Source organism: Lepidochelys kempii, chromosome 3 (genome assembly GCF_965140265.1).
Source record: "Lepidochelys kempii isolate rLepKem1 chromosome 3, rLepKem1.hap2, whole genome shotgun sequence".
Classification (NCBI taxonomy): Eukaryota; Metazoa; Chordata; order Testudines; family Cheloniidae; genus Lepidochelys; species Lepidochelys kempii.
The window spans coordinates 90,831,923-90,855,695 of record NC_133258.1 but is presented as its reverse complement, the minus strand read 5'-3'; the positions used below and the strand labels follow the sequence as shown (position 1 = coordinate 90,855,695).

The following is a 23,773-nucleotide window of genomic DNA, read 5'->3' as shown; positions in this document are numbered from 1 at the left end:
TCAAGAAGCAGATATTTTTTTAAACATAAGGTTGTTTTCTTAGTGAACTAGAAAGATCCACACACTATTCTCCTGCCATCAGGCATTACGCTTCGTTATTCTCTACTTATGCCTAATGTTCCAGCACACAGAAATCCCACTTTTTAGGTAACTTTTTCCCCAGGAAAGTGCTGCAGGATTAGGCACTTGTTAGGGCAAAATTTTATCCTCAGATGCACGACCAAGGCTCCCATTGATTTAATTGGAAACCAGGCATAAAATTTGGAGTGGAGAATATGCCCCATAAGGCTGTGAAAGGTTTGCCAAGGAGTATTTGTGAATAGTAGTTTCTCAAACCTTGATACTGTTGATATAGAGCTGAATGCTGTACAGCAGCACTAGAAATAAGATTTAAAATGAAAATACTTTCTCTTGAAAACTGCAGGAGACCATACAGTAAGAAGGGGGGAGGGATAGCTCAGTGGTTTGAGCAGTGGCCTGCTAGACCCAGGGTTGTGAGTTCAATCCTTGAGGGGGCCATTTACAGATCTGGGGCAAAAACTGGGGATTGGCCTGCTTTAAGCAGGTGGTTGGACTAGATGACCTCCTAAGGTCCCTTCCAACCCTGGTATTCTATGATTACCCACTGTATCTTGGCCAAATGTTTCAGAAGGTTGCAAACCTGTGTATTAGTACTGTGTACTAGGTGTCTTTGGAAGAATTATACCTTCCTTCTCTTTTAATATACAGTATGTTTGTATACTTGGTTTGAAGAGGCTTCTTTAGAGTACCCTGACTTGCATCTGACTCTAGTATTGATATAATAGGTGGAAGCCATGGTGACTTTAGCAGGGGTTCATGGGTTGAGTTGGACCCACAGAAATCTTGAAACCAAGGATGCAGAAACATCCTGCAGGAATAACTGGAGGAGCCATGTTTGCTCCTTTGCACAAGAAACCACATGCAGCTCCATAGGCTGAGTCCTGCATCATGGTGCTACCATTCCTGGCCACATCACTGCATGACGAGGTCAGAGCTACAGAGGCCCAAAGGGAACTCTGGGGTGGGGTTGGTTCTCTAGGCACTTTGTGGGGCAGGGTTGGGTGCTGGCTCATGCTGGCTTTCTCCCCATTCTGAACAGCTGGGTTTGGATGATGAGTGGAGCCCCCTCCCCCACCATTTCTTGGGCGGGATCTCACTGCCTTGAGTAAACTGGGACTGGCCTCAGGGCAGCTGTGTGCAGTGAAGCTGGCCCTATGCTGAGGCCAGGCCTATGTCCTCACCACACACCCAACAGCCACCCCCAGCGCTCTCATTGTATCATGCTCTCTTTGTGTTTATTTTTTTGTTTTGTTTCATACTGCAATTACACTTGAGTTTAGTAATTCATCTGGGAGGCTACATCTGTGCTGGATGGAAGTTACTTAGTAGTCTGGCTTTCCCCTTACTTAATTTGTCTGTTTGCAATCTTCCATTAACGAGGTGCTTAGCCCATATCTCTGTTTAAAGTACGCATAGGTTAATATTAGAGCTGTTCGGGAAATGAATTTTCGTCTTTTGGAAAATTTAGACAACTCAGAATTGATTTGCATTCCAAATCAGAATGGAAAGTCAAAATATCAAAACATTTTGCAAATCAAAATATTTCAACTTGTGAATTGGAAGTATTCAACTAAATGTCTATATTTATGAGCAAAACAATCTGACATGTTGAAACGACACCACCACTCTCTTCCGATGGACATTTTGAAATGAGAAAAGTAGTTTCATTTTGAAATGTCAACTCATAATATTTTTACCGTGGTCCCATCTGTTCAAAAAATTGAAGTCTTTTCTCAAATTCAACATTTCTCCACAGAAAATTTTCAATTTTAATTAAATGGTATTTTCAGAGAGAATTTTTCGTACTAAAAAGTTCAATCTCTTTTAGTTTAATCAGCATTCATTGTTGTACCTCACTGAAGTTGCTTTTTATATACTGTTCATTGCGAAGTAGGTAGTCTTGGGATTTGACAACTAGGGATTCATCTTAATACAATAAATGGTTTTGAATACGTGCTGATGGCTGATGTGCAAATCCAATCCTGACCATTTTTGATTATTAAAAATATTATGCCTCTGTTTGCTGCAGAAGACATGTTACTCCCAGTAGCTCATATACATTTATATTCTGTCTTTTAAAGATGTATGTTTTACTATCTGTCTCAAACTTGTGTAGTGTCACTGTTTAGTTGATAAACGGTTGTTGCATTCCTCCCCAGAGGTAGCTACACATTAGCGCAGGATGGTGAGATTCTTGTGTGATTTGGGATAAAAAGTGAAATATAAATACAACCCACAGAGTCAGTTTTTTGTTTTTGTTTTTTTTTTCTCCAAATTGTCTGTCTTGGTAGCTGTAGTTTATATATACACAGTACATTCTAAAGCGATCTATGCAGCATACCTGTGAATAGGCATGTTATTAGAAAATTATAGCATGGTGGTTCCTTTTGACTGCAGTGGGCTTTTTGTTTGGATTTGGTATACTTCATGTTATCGTAATGTGCCTGCACAGTGAGACTCTAAAAGAGTTAATTGAAACATTAAACGAGCCCATTGCTATAATTTAGATCTCTTGTATATGCATGAACAGACATTTTATAACAGCAGAATATCCTCCAAAATATCAAACAAAATGTGATAAAGTGCTTATAATGAAGTAGCTGGGTAACTTTTTCTCTTTGAAACATATATTGACAATCAATACAGAAATTGACAATAGAGTATCAACATAGAATAGCTATTGACTTTACAGCTTGTTGCTATAGATGTCTGTCTTTTTTTGATTTTTGGAAAGGCTGTTTAAATATCTATTGCACATACGTCATTTGTAGACAAGTGTGAAAAGCTTTAATTGTAAGTATCCAGGCCGTCCCATCTACTATGGCATGAAACTTTCAGAAAACTTCAGAGAGACTGAAGTAGAGTATGGAGACTTGATAGTGTTTTTTCTATTTTATATTACCTTGTTGTTGCTCAAAAGTTTAAGCTTAACAGCTGATGGTTGGTGAAATTCTTTCAATACTGATGCATAATAGATCTGCTTGCTGGTTTTTTGTTTTTGTTTTTTCAAATGCTGCAGTGGATGGTACGCCTTTTAAAAAGCTGCGGTTAATATTGTTCTATATTTGAACATGCATGACAAATCCTGTAACCAGCTGGTGGGGTTTGCTTTTGAATAGCCACAACAGCATTTTTGTTTTTCTTTTCTGTATGTAATCTGATACTTGCCATCAGTCAGCTTCAGGCGTCTCTCTTGTCCTTTTTCAGGCCTGTGTTTCAGTTTTCTTCAGAGAGGCCTCTCTATGAAGATTTCATTTTTTGTTATTTCTGTTATCCTCTTTGCAGAACTTGTACTCCTAGGAGACTGCCACCTTTGATTCTTAGTTGTTTAAATATAAGTAATCAGTTTATTATACCAGTGGCAAGAGAACTGTGTATTCTTAGATACAGTGTCCTTTTGTAGCTAGCATGGAACTATACACTTTTCTTAGCCTTTGGCAAGTATGTTGATTGTTTTGCTTTTAAGCTATTTTGCTGTAGATACATGAGCATCTAATAGTCTTACAGTTTATAGATCCTTCTCTAGCTTATGCAGTCTTTACATCTTATGTTCGGATAGTTTGAAGTGTTAAGTTATCATTGCAAAAACAGAACCTCAAGGAGATTCACATGAGTTTAACAAGGATAAACATGAGCACCAGAACCATAACAATAAGCAGGAAATTAAGTAGCAAGTTGAGGCCTCTGTTGTTAGCAAGATCCATACTCTGCACTAGTCTGACCTCTTGTGCTTGCAGCTGAATTCTTGATTGTAGCTTCTGCCGGTTCAGTTGCAGTAGTAAGAAATTGGGATTCGCATGTATTTCATCCTGTTCTTAGTTTTCTACCTGTCCTCAGTTTTTGCCACCTAAGAGAAAATTGTTTGTTCACAATAACTAATAACTTATACTCTTATGACTGGTAACGTTAATCCTCTACTTTCTGCGAAGAGCAGCTAGTTTGGAAAGATAACTTTGTTTGACTTACTGATATCTCCTATTTTGCTACTGCTCATCTAAGGAACAGACCCATAGTAAAAGAAATGGGGATTATGTAGCAATTTTATTTAAAAACAAAAAATGTGTGTGGTGCTGTCCAGGCAAAGCTCTTGTCAAGGTCATTTATGGAATGTATGGGTAATAGTAATGGGGCTGTAACTTCCTTTAAGGCCCATTATATTTTAAAAAACTGGAAGCTTAAAACTTTTTGGAAGAACACTAAAGTTTCAAAAAGTGTAAAATTTCCTAATGTGGGTCAAATGCATCTTTGCAAATAGGGAAATTTCCTGCCCTTCTAAGGTTTTCAGCATTGTGTGGCACAGCGAGCAACATAGTCTTATTTTTGCCAGCAATGTGTTATATAAGATTTATTGCAGCCTTGTAAAAGCCTTATTAAGAGCCTCGTTTGAGTTGGCACAGGCTACATCTTTACTGCTTTTAATAAACATATACGCAATAGTTTATTTAAAAATGTAATAACTTAGCAATTGTAAAAACAAAACATTAAACAAATAGGACTGCTCAACACTATGTACTAAATTGGGGTGGGCAAACTTTTTGGCCCAAAGGCCACATCTGGGTATGGGTGGGGTCAGGAATGAGGAGTTCAGTGTGCAGGAGTGGGCTCCAGACTGAGGCAGGGGGGTTGGGATGCAGGGGGGGCATGTGAGAGCTCTGGCTGGGCATGTGGGCTCTGGGGTGGGGCCTGGGCTGAGGGGCTGGAAGTCCAGAAGGGTGCTCTGGGCTGGGATTGAGTGGTTCAGCGGGCAGGAGGGGGGATTAGGGCTGGGGCAGGGGATTGGGGCACAGGAGGGGGTCAGAGGTGCAGGCTCTGGAAAGCGCTTACCTCAAGCAGCTCCCAGAAGCCATGACATGTCCCGCCTCCGGCTCTGTGCGGTGCCCTGTCTGCAGGCACTGTCCCACAACTCCCGTTGGCTGGGGTTCCTGGCCAATGGGAGCTGCGGGGGCAGTGCTTGGGGCAGGGCCAGTGTGCGGAGCTCCCTGGCTTCCCCTACACGTAGGAGCTGGAGTGGGGCATGCTGCTGCTTCTGGGAGCCGCACAGAGTGGGGCAAGCCCCTGATCCCGCTCCCCGGTGGGAGCTTGAGGGCCGGATTAAAACTTCTGGAGGGCCGGATGCAGCCCCTGGGCTGTAGTTTGCCCACCTCTGTACTAAATGCTGTTAAAACTTCATTTAGATGGCAAGCCATTTGGGGGGTGGACGGGGGATTGCTTATGGCTGTCAAATACATAAAGCTAGTACCTTTTTGGCATTTTCGTACCTTTTAAAAAATAGTGATCTGATTTTTATAAAATAAAGTATGTGTAAGAATTATGGTCCAGATATTAAAAAGAAATATTTGAGCCTTGTTTAAACCATTACAAATACTTTAGGTGATTGTTTAATGAGAATACTGATCTTGACAAAAGTCTCTATACGTATGCCATCATACTTCATTTTTGCACTGTGGGCATAAAAATAATGTTGCCGTACCTCCTCCTGCTCCCAAGAAATGCATTTTAATTTACTGGTTTTAATGACAAGCTTTTCATTTATTTATTTATATATAGAGTTCCACTACTACCTACAGCATTGCTAAAGTATGACATCTTTAAAAACGTGAAACTCCATTACAAACTTTAGGGGTGGGGCAGACTGAAGATACAAAACGCTACATAGAAATATGGTTATCCATGTTTTTCAGACCATTTACAAACATTTTCTGACTTAAGAGCTAGTCCCGTAAGTACTATTTAGTGAGAATATGAATATCAGAATCTGGCACCAACATGCCACAGGCCGAATTCAGTGTGTGTGTGTGTGTGTGTGTGTGTAAATAGCTATGTGCATATTGGTGCATCCACAAGTAGGTGGAGCCTGGCTTACACCAGACACCCATGCACTGTGGATTATTCTGCATTGTGAGACAGTGGTGGTTATGCACCTTTGCAAGAACAGTGTCATTTAGTCCTTTTCCACATTAGGTTCTCTTCCCCCCCCCCCCCCCCCCCCAAGATTTCCCATTGTTGGCTCCCTAGTGGCAACAGCAGCCACTGGCAGAACTAGCCTAGAAAAGGTGAAAGTACTGGTGCCCTTTTTAACTATCCAAGGTTTAACTGCCTCATGGTTTAGACTTGCTCTGAGCAGAACAGATAATGCTGAAATGGGTCAGATCTTCAGCGGGTGTAAAACGGTAACATCAGTTTACACCAGCTGATGATCTAGCCTAAAGGCTGTAAACAGGGAATCTTACTATATAGTTTTTTTAAAAAAGCATAATTCTGATCCTCACTAAATTCTTTCCTGGGATGGAACTTCTGCTGATTATAGTGGAGTCATGCTAGAGTTAAGAGTTACTGACTCTTGAGTTTTCATTTTTTGTTTTTGAAGGGCTGATCCAAGATTATTGCTATATATTTTTTTCTCCTTACCTATGTGTAAGATAAACTAGAAAAAAATTAGGTAGTGTGCAGTAAAGCAATGGCAATCGATTGAGTACAGAAATGAAAACTCCCAAAATCAAAAGCCACCTAAGGTATTTGGAATTCTTATTCTTATAGGGTGAACTGTAGTGCCGTTTAATTAAACTCACTAGATTGCTTGTATACCCTGAGTGAATTAAATCTACTTAAAATTCATTTAGGCATAATAAAGTAAGCAAATAGCACTAGTCAAAACAAACAGCACTACAAAGAGTAAAAAAATTTTACATTGCTTAGTTCTTTCACATGACTTTATATAAGAAGTTAGAATTAACTCTTCTAAACTGGAGTGTTTTTGAACATTCCTTGCTTTTGTATTATTTTATCTTCAAGTGTTGATTTTAATGAGTAGAAGTACAATAAAATGCTTATTTTAAAGGTCCGATAACTATACAAAGAGAGAGGTCTTATGTACCCAAATTTGAAAAAAAAAGTTTTATTTATCTTTGGATTCCACTGATATTTACGGTATAAAGTATGATAGAAATGTTATCGTATTTTCTTCATATCAACAGAATCCCAAGACACACACCTATATATTATAGATTTACATTGGTTCAAAATGCTAATAGTGTTTTCAGTTTCTTAAATTCATTTTTTTCTTGTTTAAGGTTTTTCGAATTTGTATGAAGAAAATTCTATTTGTACCGGGGTTTGCCTTTTAATATAAAAAACTGACTCCTCTGAAGCCTGTTATCCCAACAAAGAGTTCCCTGAATGTATGAGTTCCTCTTGAGGGCAAACTAAAACTGGAAACCCTATATCCAAAAAAATCAAAAAGACTTGTAGCTTTGGCTTTTCCCACTTCTTCTGAAGGGACATCCCAACATGTTACAGGCAGATCTTTTAAATAGTTACTGTACAGTTACTAGAATCTCCTCACGAATTTGTGGGGCAGAATTGAAAGATGTGGAATAGATCATAAGATCACTTAAACATTGTAATTATGAAGAATAGTCTTATATTCACATTAAATTGTATGTGATAGCACATCTTTGTTTTTAAATTCATTGAAATTCTACCTCGACATTTCAATAAACAATTTTTAAATAACAGTAACAGTTTTTGCAAGCAAGAATTACAAGGGTATTTGTTTCAAACTGTACTCCACTGCATTTACAGTTTCACCAAAAATAAGGCATTCATGCTTGGTTTTAACAGCGGGACTAGGCTGAGGGGACACACATGCTTTTATGTGAACCTAGTATTTATAAACGCCTTTTGATACAGGGATTCTTTTACCAGTCTTCAGTGGTGCATTCAGGATTCTGATATGTGCTTGAGATGCAAGAGGCAGTATTGACTACTGTCTTTCAAAACAAAGGAAGTTGAAGGATAGCTGAATCCATTAGTGCCTGAATTAGCTTCTATACATTGGCCATCTTTTTATTGCCTGTAGTTACCAACTTCCTTCTATCCTTCTGCTGACCTATGTATCTATCTGCTTTATCTAGGTAGGGCATCACCTTAATATGGGTATGCTGGCTTGCACCAAACCAAATATTAGGCTAGTTCCTCATTCTGTTTGACTTCCCATATTTTCACTGTCATCAACCCGGCTCTTGTAACCTTAATTCCTGGGGCAAGTTATTCTCCCTTGATGTTTGCATGAAACTCCCTTTGACATCAAATATAAATTGCACACACAGAATACAGTAGAATAGAGCCCTTTAAATATGAATGCTTTTTAACTGATACACTAGATTCTTGTTTTTCCTTCCTTTTAAATGCTGCTGGAATAAATCTTCTGAATATTAAAGATAGGCAAAAAGTGGGGAGAGGGAACTGTAATCTAACGCATAATAATCCTTGTTAATCTCTAGTGACTTTCAGTATGAAACTGATATTTAACTTCAGTATTTCAAAGTCTTGCTGAACCAAATAGACTTCAATTGAAGGTTTTGCTCTTGAGAGATCAATAAATTCTCGAATTCACAAGTTCTCAAACTCTTTTTTGTGTGACCTGCTTCCCTTCCTGTCCAGGATAATGTGGGCCACCTCCTTTGCAATCACACAGTGTCCCTTTGGAAAACTGGTACTGGGAAAATATTTGTGTATTTAGCTGTTCCTTAATGTGCTTTGACTGCTGGAAACAAGAAGAGCTAGCACTGTGTGAACTGCCAGCTCTCTGCAGACCATTAGCAAGAGCTCCATAGACTGCCATGATCCATGGACTAGTTTGGAAACCACTGATTTATTTTGTTCTTGATGCCTGCAAAATATACCTTCCCTGGGAAAAGGTATGGTATAAAATTTACAACAAAATGACAGATGAGTAGCTTTTCATTCTAGACAATCACATTAGAAACACATCCCTAGTCATCAGCTAGCTGGGAGCAGGCCTATGTTGTGTTTTTTTTGACCGATTTCTGACCATCTTGATCTCACTAGAAGGTGAATTTGGTTCAAATACTATACTGATGAGCTGCCTCAAATAGAAAGGGTTTGGATAAGCAGTGAGTTACCTTTAAAAGAAAAGCATTATTTTTTCTTGTACTGTATCCAGCTTGCGTAAGTTTGATCAGAATAATGGAAATGACCTGGCTGCAGGATAAAAAACCCAAATTTACTTTTACTTTATTATACCAAACACAGAAGCCTCTCTGACATAGATAAATTCTGAATTTCCTGTATTCAAGTTTCCTAATGTAAAGGAAATTGCATTTCTTTGTGCAAATTATGGTACATGTAAAGTGCAGTAGATAATAATTTGCTGCTAAAGCTATGTAAAACAAAAGGATCTTGAGATCTCAAGGCTAGGGTTCCCAACCCTCCTGGTTTCCCCAGTAGTCTGCTGGATTCTGGCTCTATCTCCCGGAGGCTACTGAAGCCAAACCAGGAGATTTTAGGTAGCTCAGGGGGGCTAATGCAGGTCTTTCTGTCTGCCCTGGCCCCACGCCACTCCCAGAAGCGGCTGGCGTGACCCTGCAGGGGCGGGTGGGGTCTCCATGTGCTGCCTGTGCTCCGACTCCAAAACTCCCATTGGTCTGGAAATGTGGCCAGTGGGAGCTGTGGGGGTGGTGCCTGCAGGCAGAGGCAGTGCATGGAGCCCCCTGCTGTCCCACAGGGGCCACAGGGACGTGCTGGCCGCTTCCGGGAGTGACGCACAGAGGTACCAGCGTACGGACCCCGTAGCCTTGCTTACCTCGGGTGGCTCCCGGTCGGTGGTGCAGCAGGGCTAAGTCAGGCTCCGCCCCCACAGCTCTCATTGGCCGCACTTCATGACCAGCGGGAGCTGCAGAGTTGGCACTCGGGTGTGGGCAGTGCGCAGAGACCCTTGCCCTCCCCCAGGGCCGCAGGGATGTGCCAGCCACTTTCAGGAGCAGCAGGGAGCCTGCCACCTGAGGTAAGTGCTGCCCGGCTGGAGTCTGCACCCCTTCCCCCCGCCCACACCCTAATCCCCTGCCCCAGGCCTGAGCCCCTTCCTGCACCCAGACTCCCTCCCCGAGTTTGCACCCTGCCCGCCCTCCTCCCCCACTACCCCAGGCTCATCCCCAGCCCAGAGCCTGCATCCCCTCCCACATCCCAACTCCCTGCCCCAGCCCAGTGAAAGTGAGTGAGGGTGGGGGTGAGCGAGCAACAGAGAGAGTGGGGAAATGGAGTGAGCAGGATGGGGCCTCGGAGAAGGGGAGGGGCAGGGTTGTTTGGGTTTGTGTGAATAGATAATTGGCAACCCTACTCAAGGCACACTTTTTTGGCTGCTGCTTGTTTTGTTAGCCAACTGAACATGAGTGAATGCTGTTCTCTTAATAGCGTGGTTGGTTCTTGATATACCTTGAAAAGCAAATTAAAACTCTCTTTGCAAATGCCAGTTTGCTTCAATACACATCTTTTTAAAACTGAGTCACAAGTCACGTGAAAAGATATCAGACAGAAATGAAGTTTTGGTATTACTTTTCTTCCCATTAATCAGTCCTAAACCCCTTCCTCAAATAGGAAAAAAGAAAAAGACAATTTTATATCTGGGAAAAGGTTTCTTTAAAATAGCTTCTCCTTCATTTTTCAGGGTTCTAGTCATAAACTATTAGAGCAAGTTAAATAATTTCAATCAACAGTGTAACATTGTAGCATCTTGAAGTGGAACAGAAAATTTTCTGGAACACGTTGAAATCTAAATGTGCCTGTGCATCATTTTGGATTGATCTGGACTTCTATAAGATATTAAAATATATATCCGAAATCTAAAAAGATTTACAGTGAAATTTTTAAAGCATGCAGGCCCAAAAGAGAGAGGTGATTGTTTTTAATATTGTAGTTGACTTGGCTGAAACACTAATTGAATAACACAATTAATGCCCTTCCTTACTTCCATGAAAAAGGCACAGATTTTCCAACATTCACATGAGATGCCTCTTAGCAAGGTGAACAAACAAGTTAGCTCATGGACAGCTTTGTACCAGTAGGTTTTAAATCACTGTTCAATACAGAAGAGCTTTTTAACGTGTTTACAATGGCTAGTCCGAAAATGGTGCCGTGGGGTTGACGAGACTGTTTTAGTCCAACTGCTTGACCTGCTCACATGGGTGTTCTTGCCTTGGGAGTTTCTTGTTTAGTTCTTTTTTTCCCTTTTGTTCTGGCTTTCTTATAGGATAGTGCAATGGGAAGCAAAGATGCTGTGGAACTTCAGAGAAGCATCACAAGGATACAGATAAGCAAGAGGCATATTAAAATAAGACAAAAATTTATAAAGAGCTCCTGGAGCTTTTGGCGTGTGTGTGGGTTCACCTCAATAGTTGAGGCTCTCCTCATGGCAGAGCGGGTTATGTGCTGAACCTTCTCCATGGCAACAGGAAAGCAGAGAGCACAAGTCAGGTTTTAGAAGAAGTGCAGGTAAAAAACAGAAGTTGTCAGGAACAGTGCAAAGTGGTTATTATCTTCTGTTTTTGGTTTAGAGAATCTGTGTGGAGCTGGGAAAGCAGGAAAGTGAAGAGTTAGAAACACAAAAGTAAAGTGTTTTGATCAGTGCAAGTGCAGATTATATTCGTTATAATAGTGCCTGAAAGAAAAAGTGAAGTTACTTTCCACAGTCTGCTACACATTATTTTCACTTACAAAAAAAAAAAAAAAGGATTTTCAAGACAGATAAGACTTAGTGGAATTGCACATGCAACCTTATGAGTGAGTTATTGAGTGCCTGCAAATCCGAGGTGCAGGCCCATTATGAGATGGAACTTGTGGATGCTCAGCACTTCTCAGAATCGGTCCAACAGGGCCTAATCTGATTCCCTTCAGAGTCCATGCAAAGCTTCCCCTTGTCTTCAGTGGGAGTTGGTTCTGGCCAATTAAGAGGCAGGATGGTCTTGTGGATAAAAGCCACAGAACATGGAGTCAGGAAATTCTGATTCTTTTTCTGGCTGTGTCACTGACTACTTATGTGACCTTGGACAAATCATTTAGCTTCTCAATGCCTCATTTTGGAGGGGGAGCGGAAAAACTAGTCTTGTTAATGTATTTTCTTTCCAAGTAGAAAGAATTTCAAGTGTAAGCAAATGCTGTGGCAGCATCTAATACGTATCAGTGATATGGGGAATTTCTAGTAAAATTATCTTGAAGGACTGGCAGTCTGAGACATGAGACTTTTCTTCTCTGAAAGTACTAACGTACACTAAAAATTTCATGCCCAAAGGCAGAGAGATGATGCTGCAATAAATGCCTGGGAAAATACAACTTTTTAATTTGTTAGTGATAGATAGTGTTGCTTGAAGTGCTTTTGATAGGAAATAAAGAGATAGGGATGCAGTGCTTTTAGGAATGCAAGTTATATTGAATTTTAAAAAAAAATAAACCCCCAGAACATGCTGTAAGCTCTTCAGGGCAAGGGGCTGTCCTTTTGTTATGTGTCTGTTCAGGACCTAGTACAAGGAGGGCTTGGTCCATGGCTGGGGCTGCTAGGTACTACAACAATACAAGTAATTGATGATAATGATGGTAACTGCAAGCTGCCCTTGGATAAATACATTTATTCACCATACATTTTTCTCCTAGCAGAGAATTTGCTTCTCTATGTTCATATTACATTTATCTCTATGTATGCAGTGTAGCTGTAGCCTTATCGGTCCCAGGATATTACAGAGACACGGTGGGTGAGGTAATCGCTTTTATTGGACCAACTTCTGTTGGTGAGAGAGACAAGCTTTCAAGCCACACAGAGCTCTTCTTCAGCTCTGGGAAAGGTTCTCCCAGTGTCACAGTAAAATGCAAGGTGGAACAGATCGTTTAGCATAAGCAGTTACCAGATATTGTAAGGGACCATTCCAGGCTGCCAACTACTTATGCCAAACCAGTGATTCTCAAACTTTTGTACTGGTGACCCCTTCCACATAGCAAGCCTCTGAGTGTGACCCTCCCTTTATAAAATTAAAAACGCTTGTTTATATATTTAACACCATTATAAATGCTGGAGGCAAAGCAGGGTTTGGGGTGGAGGCTGGCAGCTCATGACCCCCCACATAATAGCCTCACAACCCCCTGACTGGTCCCAACCCCCAGTTTGAGAATCCCTGTGCTAAACAATCAGTTCCACCTTGCATTTTGCTGTGTTTCTGGGAGCATAAGAAGGGCTCTGTGTAGCCTGAAAGCTTGTCGCTTACCAGCAGAAGTTGGTCCAATAAAAGATATTACCTTGCCTGCCTTGTCTCTCTCTGTGGCAGATATACTTTCTCTACTCCTGACTCAAATAAGTTTATTCATAACAGCTATATTTTAAGATACATAGACTCCTGCCATCGCATCCATGTAGAGTGGGGGAAGACAAATCCTTAGCAGTGACCATCCCACAAATGGCATCATAATTGCTGTGTGAACCGTCCTGACTGTAAAAGGGGGTAAATGGAGAGCAGCATAAGGAGGCTTTCGTTACACATGGATGCTTCCAGATCCATGAGCTTGCTTGCTGATCTGGCTAAAAGGATTCATAAGAAATATCATAAAGTGAACTTCATGAACACTGTCAACCTTTTTTCTCTTCTCAAAAATCTGTCCACAGGAGAGGAGGATAAGGGACTGTTAGTTCATATCCACTATTACTGTGTGCCGTGACAGGGATCTGTTTTCAGCATCGAAGACTTAAATAGCATTTCAAAAACTGACACAAAAATCAAATTGCACCTAGATATATTAATAGCTTTGGTTGGTTGAATATGGTGACATCTTTTCCTAAACTTAGGTTCTACAATTTTGGTATATGACACCAAGAGCTTATTTTTAGTTGCCACTTTAATTTTTCAGCTTAGTTTGACTCTAGATAGATGAAAGCAGGTATAGCATAAAGACTTAAAGTACTTGCCCGGCATATTCTATTCAGTTATTTGTCTGGTCTGTGTCTCTCATGTGTAAGTGCAGTAAAAGCAAGACAGACGTGCCAGAATTCTCAGATGACTTGACTGAAAGTTTATCCATTCGCCTAGCCTAATAGGGGCTGAGATACACTAAAATGTTTATTCTGTTCCAGATGAGGTGTGATAGTTCAAGCACTAACGTGTTTATACTGACACAAACAAGTTTGTTCAAGCAGTGCATAAGTTGACACTTCAGACGACCATATTTGCTGGGAATTACTTCTTCACAACCTTCTGTGCTATTATGTAATGGCCACCAAAATTCAGAGAAGGCCCATCATTTAGTACGGTCATATTACAAAATGTTAATGGTGATTTTTTTTTTTTTAAAACCTTTGGAAGGAGAGAGGAAATGTTGTTAGTGAAATAGTCATTGGGCTTGATTCTCATATACCACTCTGGCTGTGTAAAGGAGCCTTAAAGTGAGATAGTGGCATAAATGAAAATAGGTACCTTTGTGTTTTAAAAGATTCATATTTTGAATGCTCTGGAAGAACCAGATGTAAGGAGTTCAGAATTCAGTAATTAGTGTTGCTGTGCTAGAGAACCTATGTGAAGATCTTAAAGAAGCACCAGCAGGGTTTCAGAAGCAATTTTGAGTGCTCCTGTCTTCTCCCTATCTGATATGTCTCTGTTTGGGAGAGGTTTTCTCGTCTACATATAGATCTATATGTCTAGACTTCAATACGTGTTTCGCTACAAGGTGCTTGGTTTCAGCTAGCAAATGCACATTTTGCTTGTTAATCTTCCCTGGATGTGCATTTAAGAGAAATAGACTCATTAACACAGCTGTGTGTGGATAACAAACAAGGTCAAAAGGCACAGTCCAATATTATATCACGAAGAATCATTTAATTAAAATGAAGGCCTATTCTTGCCATATATTATGACAGCATAGAAATGCCCAAGTTTAGATCACTGGTGCTAATGTTTTAGGTCAATACTATGATGAAGCCTTGCACACGCAAAAATGTATCTCAAAAGCCAAAAGTGGGAGTTTCAGCAGGAGGGCAAATTATATTTGAGTTCTTATGTGCCAAGTGCTATTGTGTCATGTGCAGTACTCTCCCGCATTGCCCAAGAAACAAAACTTTGTCTCTGTCATTCAATGGGTGTGTTCACTCATCTGGAAGAGATGTAGTGTCCACACCTCATTGTTTCAGGAAAAGGCCACATTGCTGATCCTACATGCGTGTAAAGGTTACTTTACAGTTGCTGTCTTACAGTGGTTCAACAGATCAGTGACTGTTCTCCTAGCTGACAAGTAATTATTGCAGTGATTGTGTGTGGTTATTTTTGACCATTTCTGGGTACCCTTCATACTGAGAGGAGGTATGTGAACAAAGTTCAAAACTGTAGGCCAAATTCATTCCAGGTATAAGTATATTGACTTCACTTGGGTCACACAGGATAAATTTGACTCCATTGGAAACAGTGATTTTAGACACAGTTTCCTCATTTCCTGTCATATGTTTACTAAATGTGGAGTTATATCTGTGAAATAAAAGGGATTTGACATGCATGCATGATTTATTATCTTTCCATAAAACCAAACTAACTTGTGGCATGGAATAGTATGACAGGCACAGGAAATGAACAGTAAGTAATAAAGTATTTCACAGTAATTTCATTTTGGTAGCATGGCACAAAAAGCTTCCTAGTTGCTTCCTTTTGAAAATGAACAATTTAGTGACCATCAGTACCACAGAGCAAAAATGCTAGGGAGTTATGCGATCTGTGGTTTATGTATATTTTTGGAAGCTATTATCTAAAATAATCCAGCATACAACATACTTTTGGATTAATTGTTGTTCCTCTGGTCTTCCTACATGAAATCCCATTAATCCTAGTTGAGATGAGATGCTCTCTATAAATTCAGGTGAGGAAGAACTAAAAGGTCACGGTTTGACAGTGGGAACTCAGCACCTCAAAAGCAAAAGAGAGCTAGTTAAGTATCTAGGATTAAACACTGAACATTAGCTGTGGGAGTGTAGTTCTGGAGCCCCCGATTACAGTTAGATGTGCAACGTGCAGATCCAAGAGGAAGACTGAGAATACAATTTGCTACTCTGCTCATGCATAGAAATCTGTAGGCAGTGCAGAGATCTGCCTGTTGATTTTCCCTCCCTGACAGGAGGATTTTGTTCTATTTATAGTTCCTTGAAAATATGTCTAATCCCAGCATATGTAACCTCCTTTTCAGCCAGTGACTGTATTGATCCATTTAATTTTTGAAAACCTACTATGTCCTTCTGAAGTCTCCTTTTTTTCAGTCTAGGAAGAAGGGGGAACATTAACTCATTAGACCACTAGAGGTCCTATGTCTACTGTTTATGCTCCAGTTAGTTCAATAAAACAAGTGTTTATAAAAAAAAAAAAAACAGGACTAGATCATAGGTGGTGGGTGCTGGAGAGGCTCATAATGGCATCTAGCAATTTTCTGAAGTGGAGCAATGCTCTGCCAATGGTCCACTGGTTCTTTGGTTACTAGCTGGATGTCTGTATATCTACCCACAGCATAAGAGCTTTCCTGTATCGCTATTCACGTCTTGTAGAACCTCTGGTCGGAATTCTTTCTTGTTCTGATTCAAGTGTTTCAACTAGAGAAGAGTTCTGATCAAAGCAGGCCACTGTAGGAAAGGACTAGCACTATGGGCACAGTAAGTTGTTCCCACACCATGAGAAGGGCAGTCATCTGATGGGAGCAACCTGAACATCAAAAAAGGGAAGCTGAATTGGGGGAAGAGAATGGATAGAACTGTGTAAAAGATGGAGACTAGAGAAAAATAGATGTCATGGTAGGGGGAGATGGAACACAGAAATAGAGTATGGGGAGAGGAGAAATGGAGCGGGAGATCAAAGGGATGAAGGGGCCAAAAATCTACAGAGAGGGAAAGAGAAACAAGGGAAAAAGCAGGTGTAAAGAAACAAGAAGAGACAAACTGAAGCTGGAGTACAGAAAACAGTTCATGAAACAGGAGACTGAATCCATCTTGCCAGAAATAGCAAGGACCAAATTTTAAAATTTGTTTGGGGTTGCTTTTTGTTATACATTGTTCTTGCACTTTGATTTAATGATGGATGAAGGGGATACTTAATTTTTATATATATATATATATATATGTGTGTGTGTGTGTGTATGTATGTGTAATATGTATATATATATGTGTATATATATATATGTGTGTATGTATATATATATGTGTATATGTATATATATATGTGTATATATATATATATATGTGTATATATATATATATGTGTATATATATATATATATAAAATAGTCTTCTGATGGTAATATTGGAGGATCTTAACTGAATTTTCCTGCCTGGTATTAAGAATCTTTTGTGCAGTGGCATTTAAATCAGACTAATGGATTCAGTGGTTAAGATGTCATAAAACAGGCTAAGTTCAGCTATTTTGTTGGCCATTTTAAGGGGCTCGGTGAATTCCCCCCACCACCCTCCTTATTCTGATTAATTTTGCTGCTGCTCTTGTTCCAGAGGCAAAATAGCTATCAATGAGAGAGAGCTTCTTCCTAAATCATAAGTTGCTGAGGACCAACAGAGGCTAAAGTCTAAATATTACACTGATTGGGTCCTATAAATACCTAACAGATATATATTTTAATGTAATTAGTCACTCAATGTCTGCAACAGTTCTAGCCGTGCATACATAGCTTAGATTCTTGTTTCTGAAAGTCACCCAGCATGTCTCGTATGGCTATACTGATCATCATTTAATAAAATTAGTAATGATATTGCTATGATATTGAGTCGTCATACTCATGATATGATATTGAGCCATTAGAATGGTTTTGTGGTTGACTCAAATCTGAGTCAAATTCCTAGCTCTGCCATAGACTTCCTGTGTGATCTTGGGCGAGTCACTCTGTGTGTCAATTCCCAAACTTAAAAAACTAGGGAATAATACCACTTGCTTTTTTCCAACTTGTTTGTTTGACTTGTCAGTTTAGACCAGCAGATCTTTGGGAATGGAGCTCTCTTAATGTGTGGCCTGTACGGCATCTAGTACAGGGGGTCTCCAATCTCAGCTGGGGTTCTAGTTGCTCCTGTAGTACTAATAATTGATAACAGAAATAGAAAGCACGTAAGTGAAAACAGAATTGAGGCAAAGATAAAGCAGTGAGAAACCATTTTTCCTTCATAATCTTCTTAAAAAGAATGGTATTGGGATAGGGTAGGGGGTGAATTCAAGTGGTTAAAAAGTGATTTGATGTGCGGACATGTCCCCAAAAGCATACATATATCACTGACTCTGTTTTCCAAAGCTCGGTCCTCCACTGGCATACATTTATTGTTTGATCAAATGCCATTAAAAACAAACAAAACAAAGGTGTTTATTCCTATATGGATGTGCTGGGAGCATTTGTCACTTGCTGCTGATCTAAAAGGTACAGTAATAAGCACGTTTTTGCTCTCTGTAATTATGGGCCCATCTTAATGAGCTACACATTTACCACTAATCCTACATTCGCAAAAAGAAAAGGAGTACTTGTGGCACCTTGGAGACTAACCAATTTATTTGAGCATGAGCTTTCGTGAGCTACAGCTCACTTCATCGGATGCATACCGTGGAAACTGCAGCAGACTTTATATATACACAGAGAACATGAAAAAATACCTCCTCCCACCCCACTGTCCTGCTGGTAATAGCTTATCTAAAGTGATCATCAAGTTGGGCCATTTCCAGCACAAATCCAGGTTTTCTCACCCTCTACCCCCCCACACACAAACTTACTCTCCTGCTGGTAATAGCCCATCCAAAGTGACAACTCTCTTCACAATGTGTATGATAATCAAGGTGGACCATTTCCTGCACAAATCCAGGTTCTCTCACTCCCTCACCCCCCTCCAAAAACCACACACACAAACTCACTCTCCTGCTGGTAATAGCTTATCCAAAGTGACCGATAAGCTATTACCAGCAGGAGAGTGAGTTTGGGGTGGGGGGGGCGGAGGGTGAGAGAACCTGGATTTGTGCTGGAAATGGCCCAACTTGATGATCACTTTAGATAAGCTATTACCAGCAGGACAGTGGGGTGGGAGGAGGTATTGTTTCATGGTCTCTGTGTGTATTTAATGTCTTCTGCAGTTTCCACGGTATGCATCCGATGAAGTGAGCTGTAGCTCACGAAAGCTCATGCTCAAATAAATTGGTTAGTCTCTAAGGTGCCACAAGTACTCCTTTTCTTTTTGCGAATACAGACTAACACGGCTGTTACTCTGAAACCTAATCCTACATTGAGGAAGTTCTATTCATAGCTTTCCTGCAGAACAAGAAATAAAGTTCTATTGGAACTCCTTGCCAGAGGATGTTGTGAAGGCCAAGACCATAACAGGGTTTTAAAAAAAAAGAACTAGATAAATTTATGGAGGATAAGTCCCTCAATGGCTATTAGCCAGGTTGGGCAGGAATGATGTCCCTAGCCTCTATTTGCCAGAAGCTGGGAATGAGCGACTGGAGAGGGATCACTTGATGATTACCTGTTCTGTTCATTCACTCTGGGGCACCTGGTGCTGGCCAGTCGGAAGACAGGATACTGGGCTAGATGGACCTTTGGTCTGACCCAGTAGGGCCGTTCTTATGTTCTAAAACATCCAAAGTAACGAATTTTAGAGCAGTGATCTACTACGTAGGCTGTAACTTGTCTCTAGACATCTATGAAACACTCATTAATTTTTCCTTCTGCAGTATTTACAAAACTGTCCCCTAAATATTAATAAGGAATCAGACAATTAAACAAATAAAGAGATAGTTGCTGTTAACTGTAAGTCAAATGTAGAATATTACATCTGTTTAAAAACATTGTTTTCATTATATCACCAATACTTTTGTTGTTACTCAGCATTCTTGGACATCGACAAAATGTGTTATTACCCATGCAAGCTTTGGGATTATGTAGAGATGATAGCCACATTCTAACCTAATGTAAATCAGCATAACTCCATTGAAGCCAGTGGAGCTATATTAATTTACATCAGACAAGAATCTCACCTGATATAGCCATGGATGTATTTTTATAAAGAATCTAATAAAACAGGGCAGCTAAGTGCTATAGCTCTGTTTGTTTGTGTTTGTGTATTATATACACAGTATAATAACTCAAATTTCTTGTTTATTTCTTAAATATAATTACTGTAACTTAGTTTGAGCAAATCCCTATCTTTGTATGAAAAGACAAAATATTTGGTTTTAAATAAAAACATTTAAAAGGAAAATAAAATGCTGTTACCTAAATGTCCCGAGACAAATGCCTCTTGCAGGCAAAATGAGAAGTACTACTGCTTCCTTCTGGAAACAACTCCTATAACAGAATTACATAGTCTTCAACTAGTTATATGATGCAAAGTTCACCATATGAACATCAAAGTGTTCCAGGAATAGAGTTCTAACAGTTCCCTGTTCACACATGGATGATGCATCCACATACAAATATCTGGGTATATTCTTGATGAATACATTGCACACACAATGTTAATGGAATTGCATGCAGGCACTCCCAAGAGTGTTGGGAGAATATACTTCTAAATACAAAATATACAGTAGAACTCTCTGGTATTCATGGATCTTATCCTAAAATGTAAACATGCATATATGAGGTATATATCGACAGAAATATAGTGCTACTCTTTGAACAGATATAGGTTTAGAATGTACTTAGTCCATTTTTGTGTTTTGCAGTCTCCTGACGTCCTAAAAAAATGATAGATTTCTCCCTCTTATTTAGGAAAATTCTTATCAGATTCCTAGACTCATGCAGTCATGGTTCTTTGGATTTCTTAACAAAATAAATTAACATGAAAATACAAAAACAAATGTAAGAAGTGACAAAAAGAAGTTTCTGTTTACCAGACATGTCCCTTATTTTACTCATTTCCTTTAATTAATAAAGTATTTTTGCTCTATGTGTTCATTATAAAAGGGTCAGATTTTAAACAGCTAAAACTTTTCATGTGGGTTTTTTTTGTTTTGTACAGTGCCCAAACACTTGATGGATAGAAGGATACTTTATTTATAAAAATTACTTTTGATGTTTGAGAATCTTAGCTGTATTTTCCTGCTAGGTATTAAAAATCTTTTGTGCCAATGTATTTCAATGAGACTAATGGATTCAGAAGCTAGTGTAGCCTAAAAAAAGGTTTTAAGTTCAGGTTATATTGGCCATCAGAAAAAAAAAAAAGAAGCCTTAAAAAGATTTCAGAACTGAGACATAGTACATTAAAATTTGAATACTGCAAAATGACTAAGGATCAGCATTTTAACCCTTCTTTATAATCAAAATAGGGGTCTCTATATATCACAGGTTAATTTAAAAAATGTCTGTGCTATATAAGTGAATCTGTTTTTCTGACTTAAGAATAGGAAGGTGAACTTTCCTTATGTTGGGTTGCTAGTGGGCAACTAAACCAAAAGTAGAAACCCTCAAAACCAAAAAACAGTAATGTAAACTCTTGAATTAAAACTTACTTTTTGATGAGAACAGAAAAATTTGGTTTGAGTTTTAAAACAAAAGCAACAATAGCCAACAAAAAGCTGAGTAGAGGTATGGGAGAAATCATTAAGACTTCTGGTGGTGTGATGTTTGCTTAACCCATTCCCCAAGGAAAATATAGCTTCATATTAAAAAGAAGCTGATGATTTTTAAAAACAAAACTACCATCCTGTTTTTTCCATTGCACTATTTTTTTGGCTTGGAACAGTCATGCCTAAAATCTCTCTACTTTTTAAAAAAACAGCTGTAAGGGTTGGGTTTTATTTTAAATAAGCATTTATAATACAGACTGCTAATTTTGCATAGAGCGGTTTAGTTTGGAAAACTAAAATATAATTGTAATAAGAAGAGATCCCTTACCTCTGCTGATGATTATTAGTGAATTATAGGATAATGTGTTCTGAGCTGTGGGAAACTTTGCCTGGACTTCTCTGGCAACTTGTCTGAGTCTGTCACCAAGTTTGTAGGAACAATTGAAGAAGGTGGAGAGAAAAAATAACAAAAGTTTGAGGCAGGGCTCATGATGTCATGCAGGAATTCAGAAGTTGTGATTGGTTACAACATGGCCTTCCAATACAGGAAAGTTGCTCATCTAAGCTCATTGTAGAAGTAATGTTAGCACTGGGGAAAGGGGTTTGTTTTGTTTTGTTTTGTTTTGTTTTTGCCACATTCTTTAAGAAAGTGGACAGGAGGAAAGCAGTCTGCATGGCCATGAACTGAAGAACCTGAGCAGTGATATGATCCAGTGTTTGGAAATGTGGAGATGAGGCTGCATGCAAATATGTAGTATTTTTAGTAACTTATATAAGATTGTGATTAGTTAAGAAAACGCTAGAAAATTCTTCAAGATGGTGAATTTGCTACAACAATGGTGAAATATTTTCCCATAATAAAAATCCCCCTTTGAATATTTTGCTTTCATATTAATTCTTTTTTTTTATGGGTCTTGAGCATCTTCACAAGCTTTGAACCATTTTCATTTGTTAAAAGGGGTTTACTAAGCTATGTGGTGTGTATCGCTTTTAGTATGGTTATGCAACTGATTGCTATCCTCTTTACGTCACAGTATGAGTATCCCTATTGTGTTCTCCAAAACTTTCCTTCCCCACCCCAGAGGAACTGATGCAGTTTGTGCTTCATTTCAAGATCTCCACACCCACAGACTTGATGTGGGGCAGGATTTTGCCCCAGATAAACTGAGATGCTTTTAGCTCTCTGCATATGCTTAAAATAGTTACTTCTCTTGCCCTTTACCTCAAACCAAATTATATTGTGGTCAGATATGATCATTTTTTATAAGAAAGCACAGAGCGGATTTGGAAATATAGTAAACAGAGGAAGATATGCTCCCTGCTCTATAAACCATGCAGCTTAAATAGAACACAAACCAGACACACAATAATGTGCTGAGAGAAGGATTCTGTCTTGCCGCATTTTTTTAAAAATATAGTGTTTGCATTACTTTTTTTGCACTGTTTTGATGAGCTTCTCTTGACTTTACCCTTAGTTAAGTGAAGTCAGATCCTGTAAAACTGTTACAATAACTTTAACACAACCAGAGCTTGAAGCTTTTATCCTAATATAGTAAATTGGGCAGTTTTTCTATTGCCCTTTAGTATCAGGAACAGAAAATTTAAGGTTACATATTTCAGTTGAAAGTTAATTGAATGTCTCCTCAGTGAATGGTGGTGGTTTTTTACTTGTGCTTAAGGCCTCATAATTCACTTGTAGTGGCAATGTTAGTATTCTGGATCTCTGACATCTCAGGAGAAATGTATTTGCCCTTTATAAAGGAAAGCATCCTATATTTATCACAGGATGCAGTCCTGCAAAAAGTTCATTTACCACTGATGGGTACATTATGGCGCTGCTCTTTTACTTGAGGCAAAATGAACCACTTTTAGCAAAAGTACTTTCTTTAACTTAGCTGCTTCAATTCTGACTTTAAAGTGAAATGTCCACTGTTAAAATGATTAGTGTTTGACTACAACACCCAGCATAACATTAACTATAATTTAAATCCATCCCTTGTACAGATGGGCATAGCAAAAGTGGTGTTTTGCACTTATTCATTCCCAGACTTTTAACTTGTCTTTGTTGATTTTGCTGCATTGGTCTGTTACTGCCACTTTAGGGGTGTGTCTGTGTATGCTTCATAAGGATTGTTTTTTTTTCGTATATGGTGTTGTGACATGTTATTGGGAAGAAAAAAGTTGTCTTCAATCTAGTAGTTTCATCTGTTTTATTAAAATTTGATGCTTTTTTTGTGTTTAATTTATGACCAGGAAATAAATGAGAGAGTAGTACAAACAATTAAAAGGTGCCTTCAAAGGAATTTAATGAATCTCCTCTGTGTATTTCTAAAACCATTTTAGGA

The 23,773-nt window shown here is 39.1% G+C and overlaps 2 protein-coding genes across 10 annotated transcripts in view; one reads left to right on the top strand and one right to left on the bottom strand.

Annotated features, from left to right (window-relative positions):
* The window catches only part of CEP85L (centrosomal protein 85 like), a 251,223-nt gene that overhangs the window by 153,057 nt on the left and 74,393 nt on the right, over positions 1 to 23,773 (top strand). The gene's annotated exons all lie outside the window — the stretch shown is intronic.
* Positions 1,904 to 21,845, bottom strand: PLN (phospholamban). Of its 5 annotated transcripts, none has more exons than XR_012158033.1 (3): positions 21,757 to 21,845; positions 20,137 to 20,208; positions 1,904 to 3,928 (listed from the first exon to the last, which is right to left on the bottom strand). XR_012158033.1 is itself a non-coding variant. In XM_073337150.1 (3 exons), the coding sequence occupies exon 3, from the start codon at positions 11,320 to 11,322 to the stop codon at positions 11,164 to 11,166; it is 159 nt and encodes a 52-aa protein (XP_073193251.1). In that variant the 5' UTR covers positions 11,323 to 11,447; positions 20,137 to 20,208; positions 21,757 to 21,845; the 3' UTR covers positions 10,389 to 11,163. The 5 variants fall into 5 exon arrangements, 3 of the variants coding, with proteins under 3 accessions (XP_073193251.1, XP_073193252.1, XP_073193253.1); XM_073337150.1 differs by lacking the exon at positions 1,904 to 3,928 and adding an exon at positions 10,389 to 11,447; XR_012158034.1 differs by lacking the exon at positions 20,137 to 20,208.

What these genes read in the sequence shown, in the direction of transcription:
- PLN (XM_073337150.1), bottom strand. Translation starts at nt 11,322, where the DNA reads ATGGAGAAGGTTCAGCACATAACCCGCTCTGCCATGAGGAGAGCCTCA.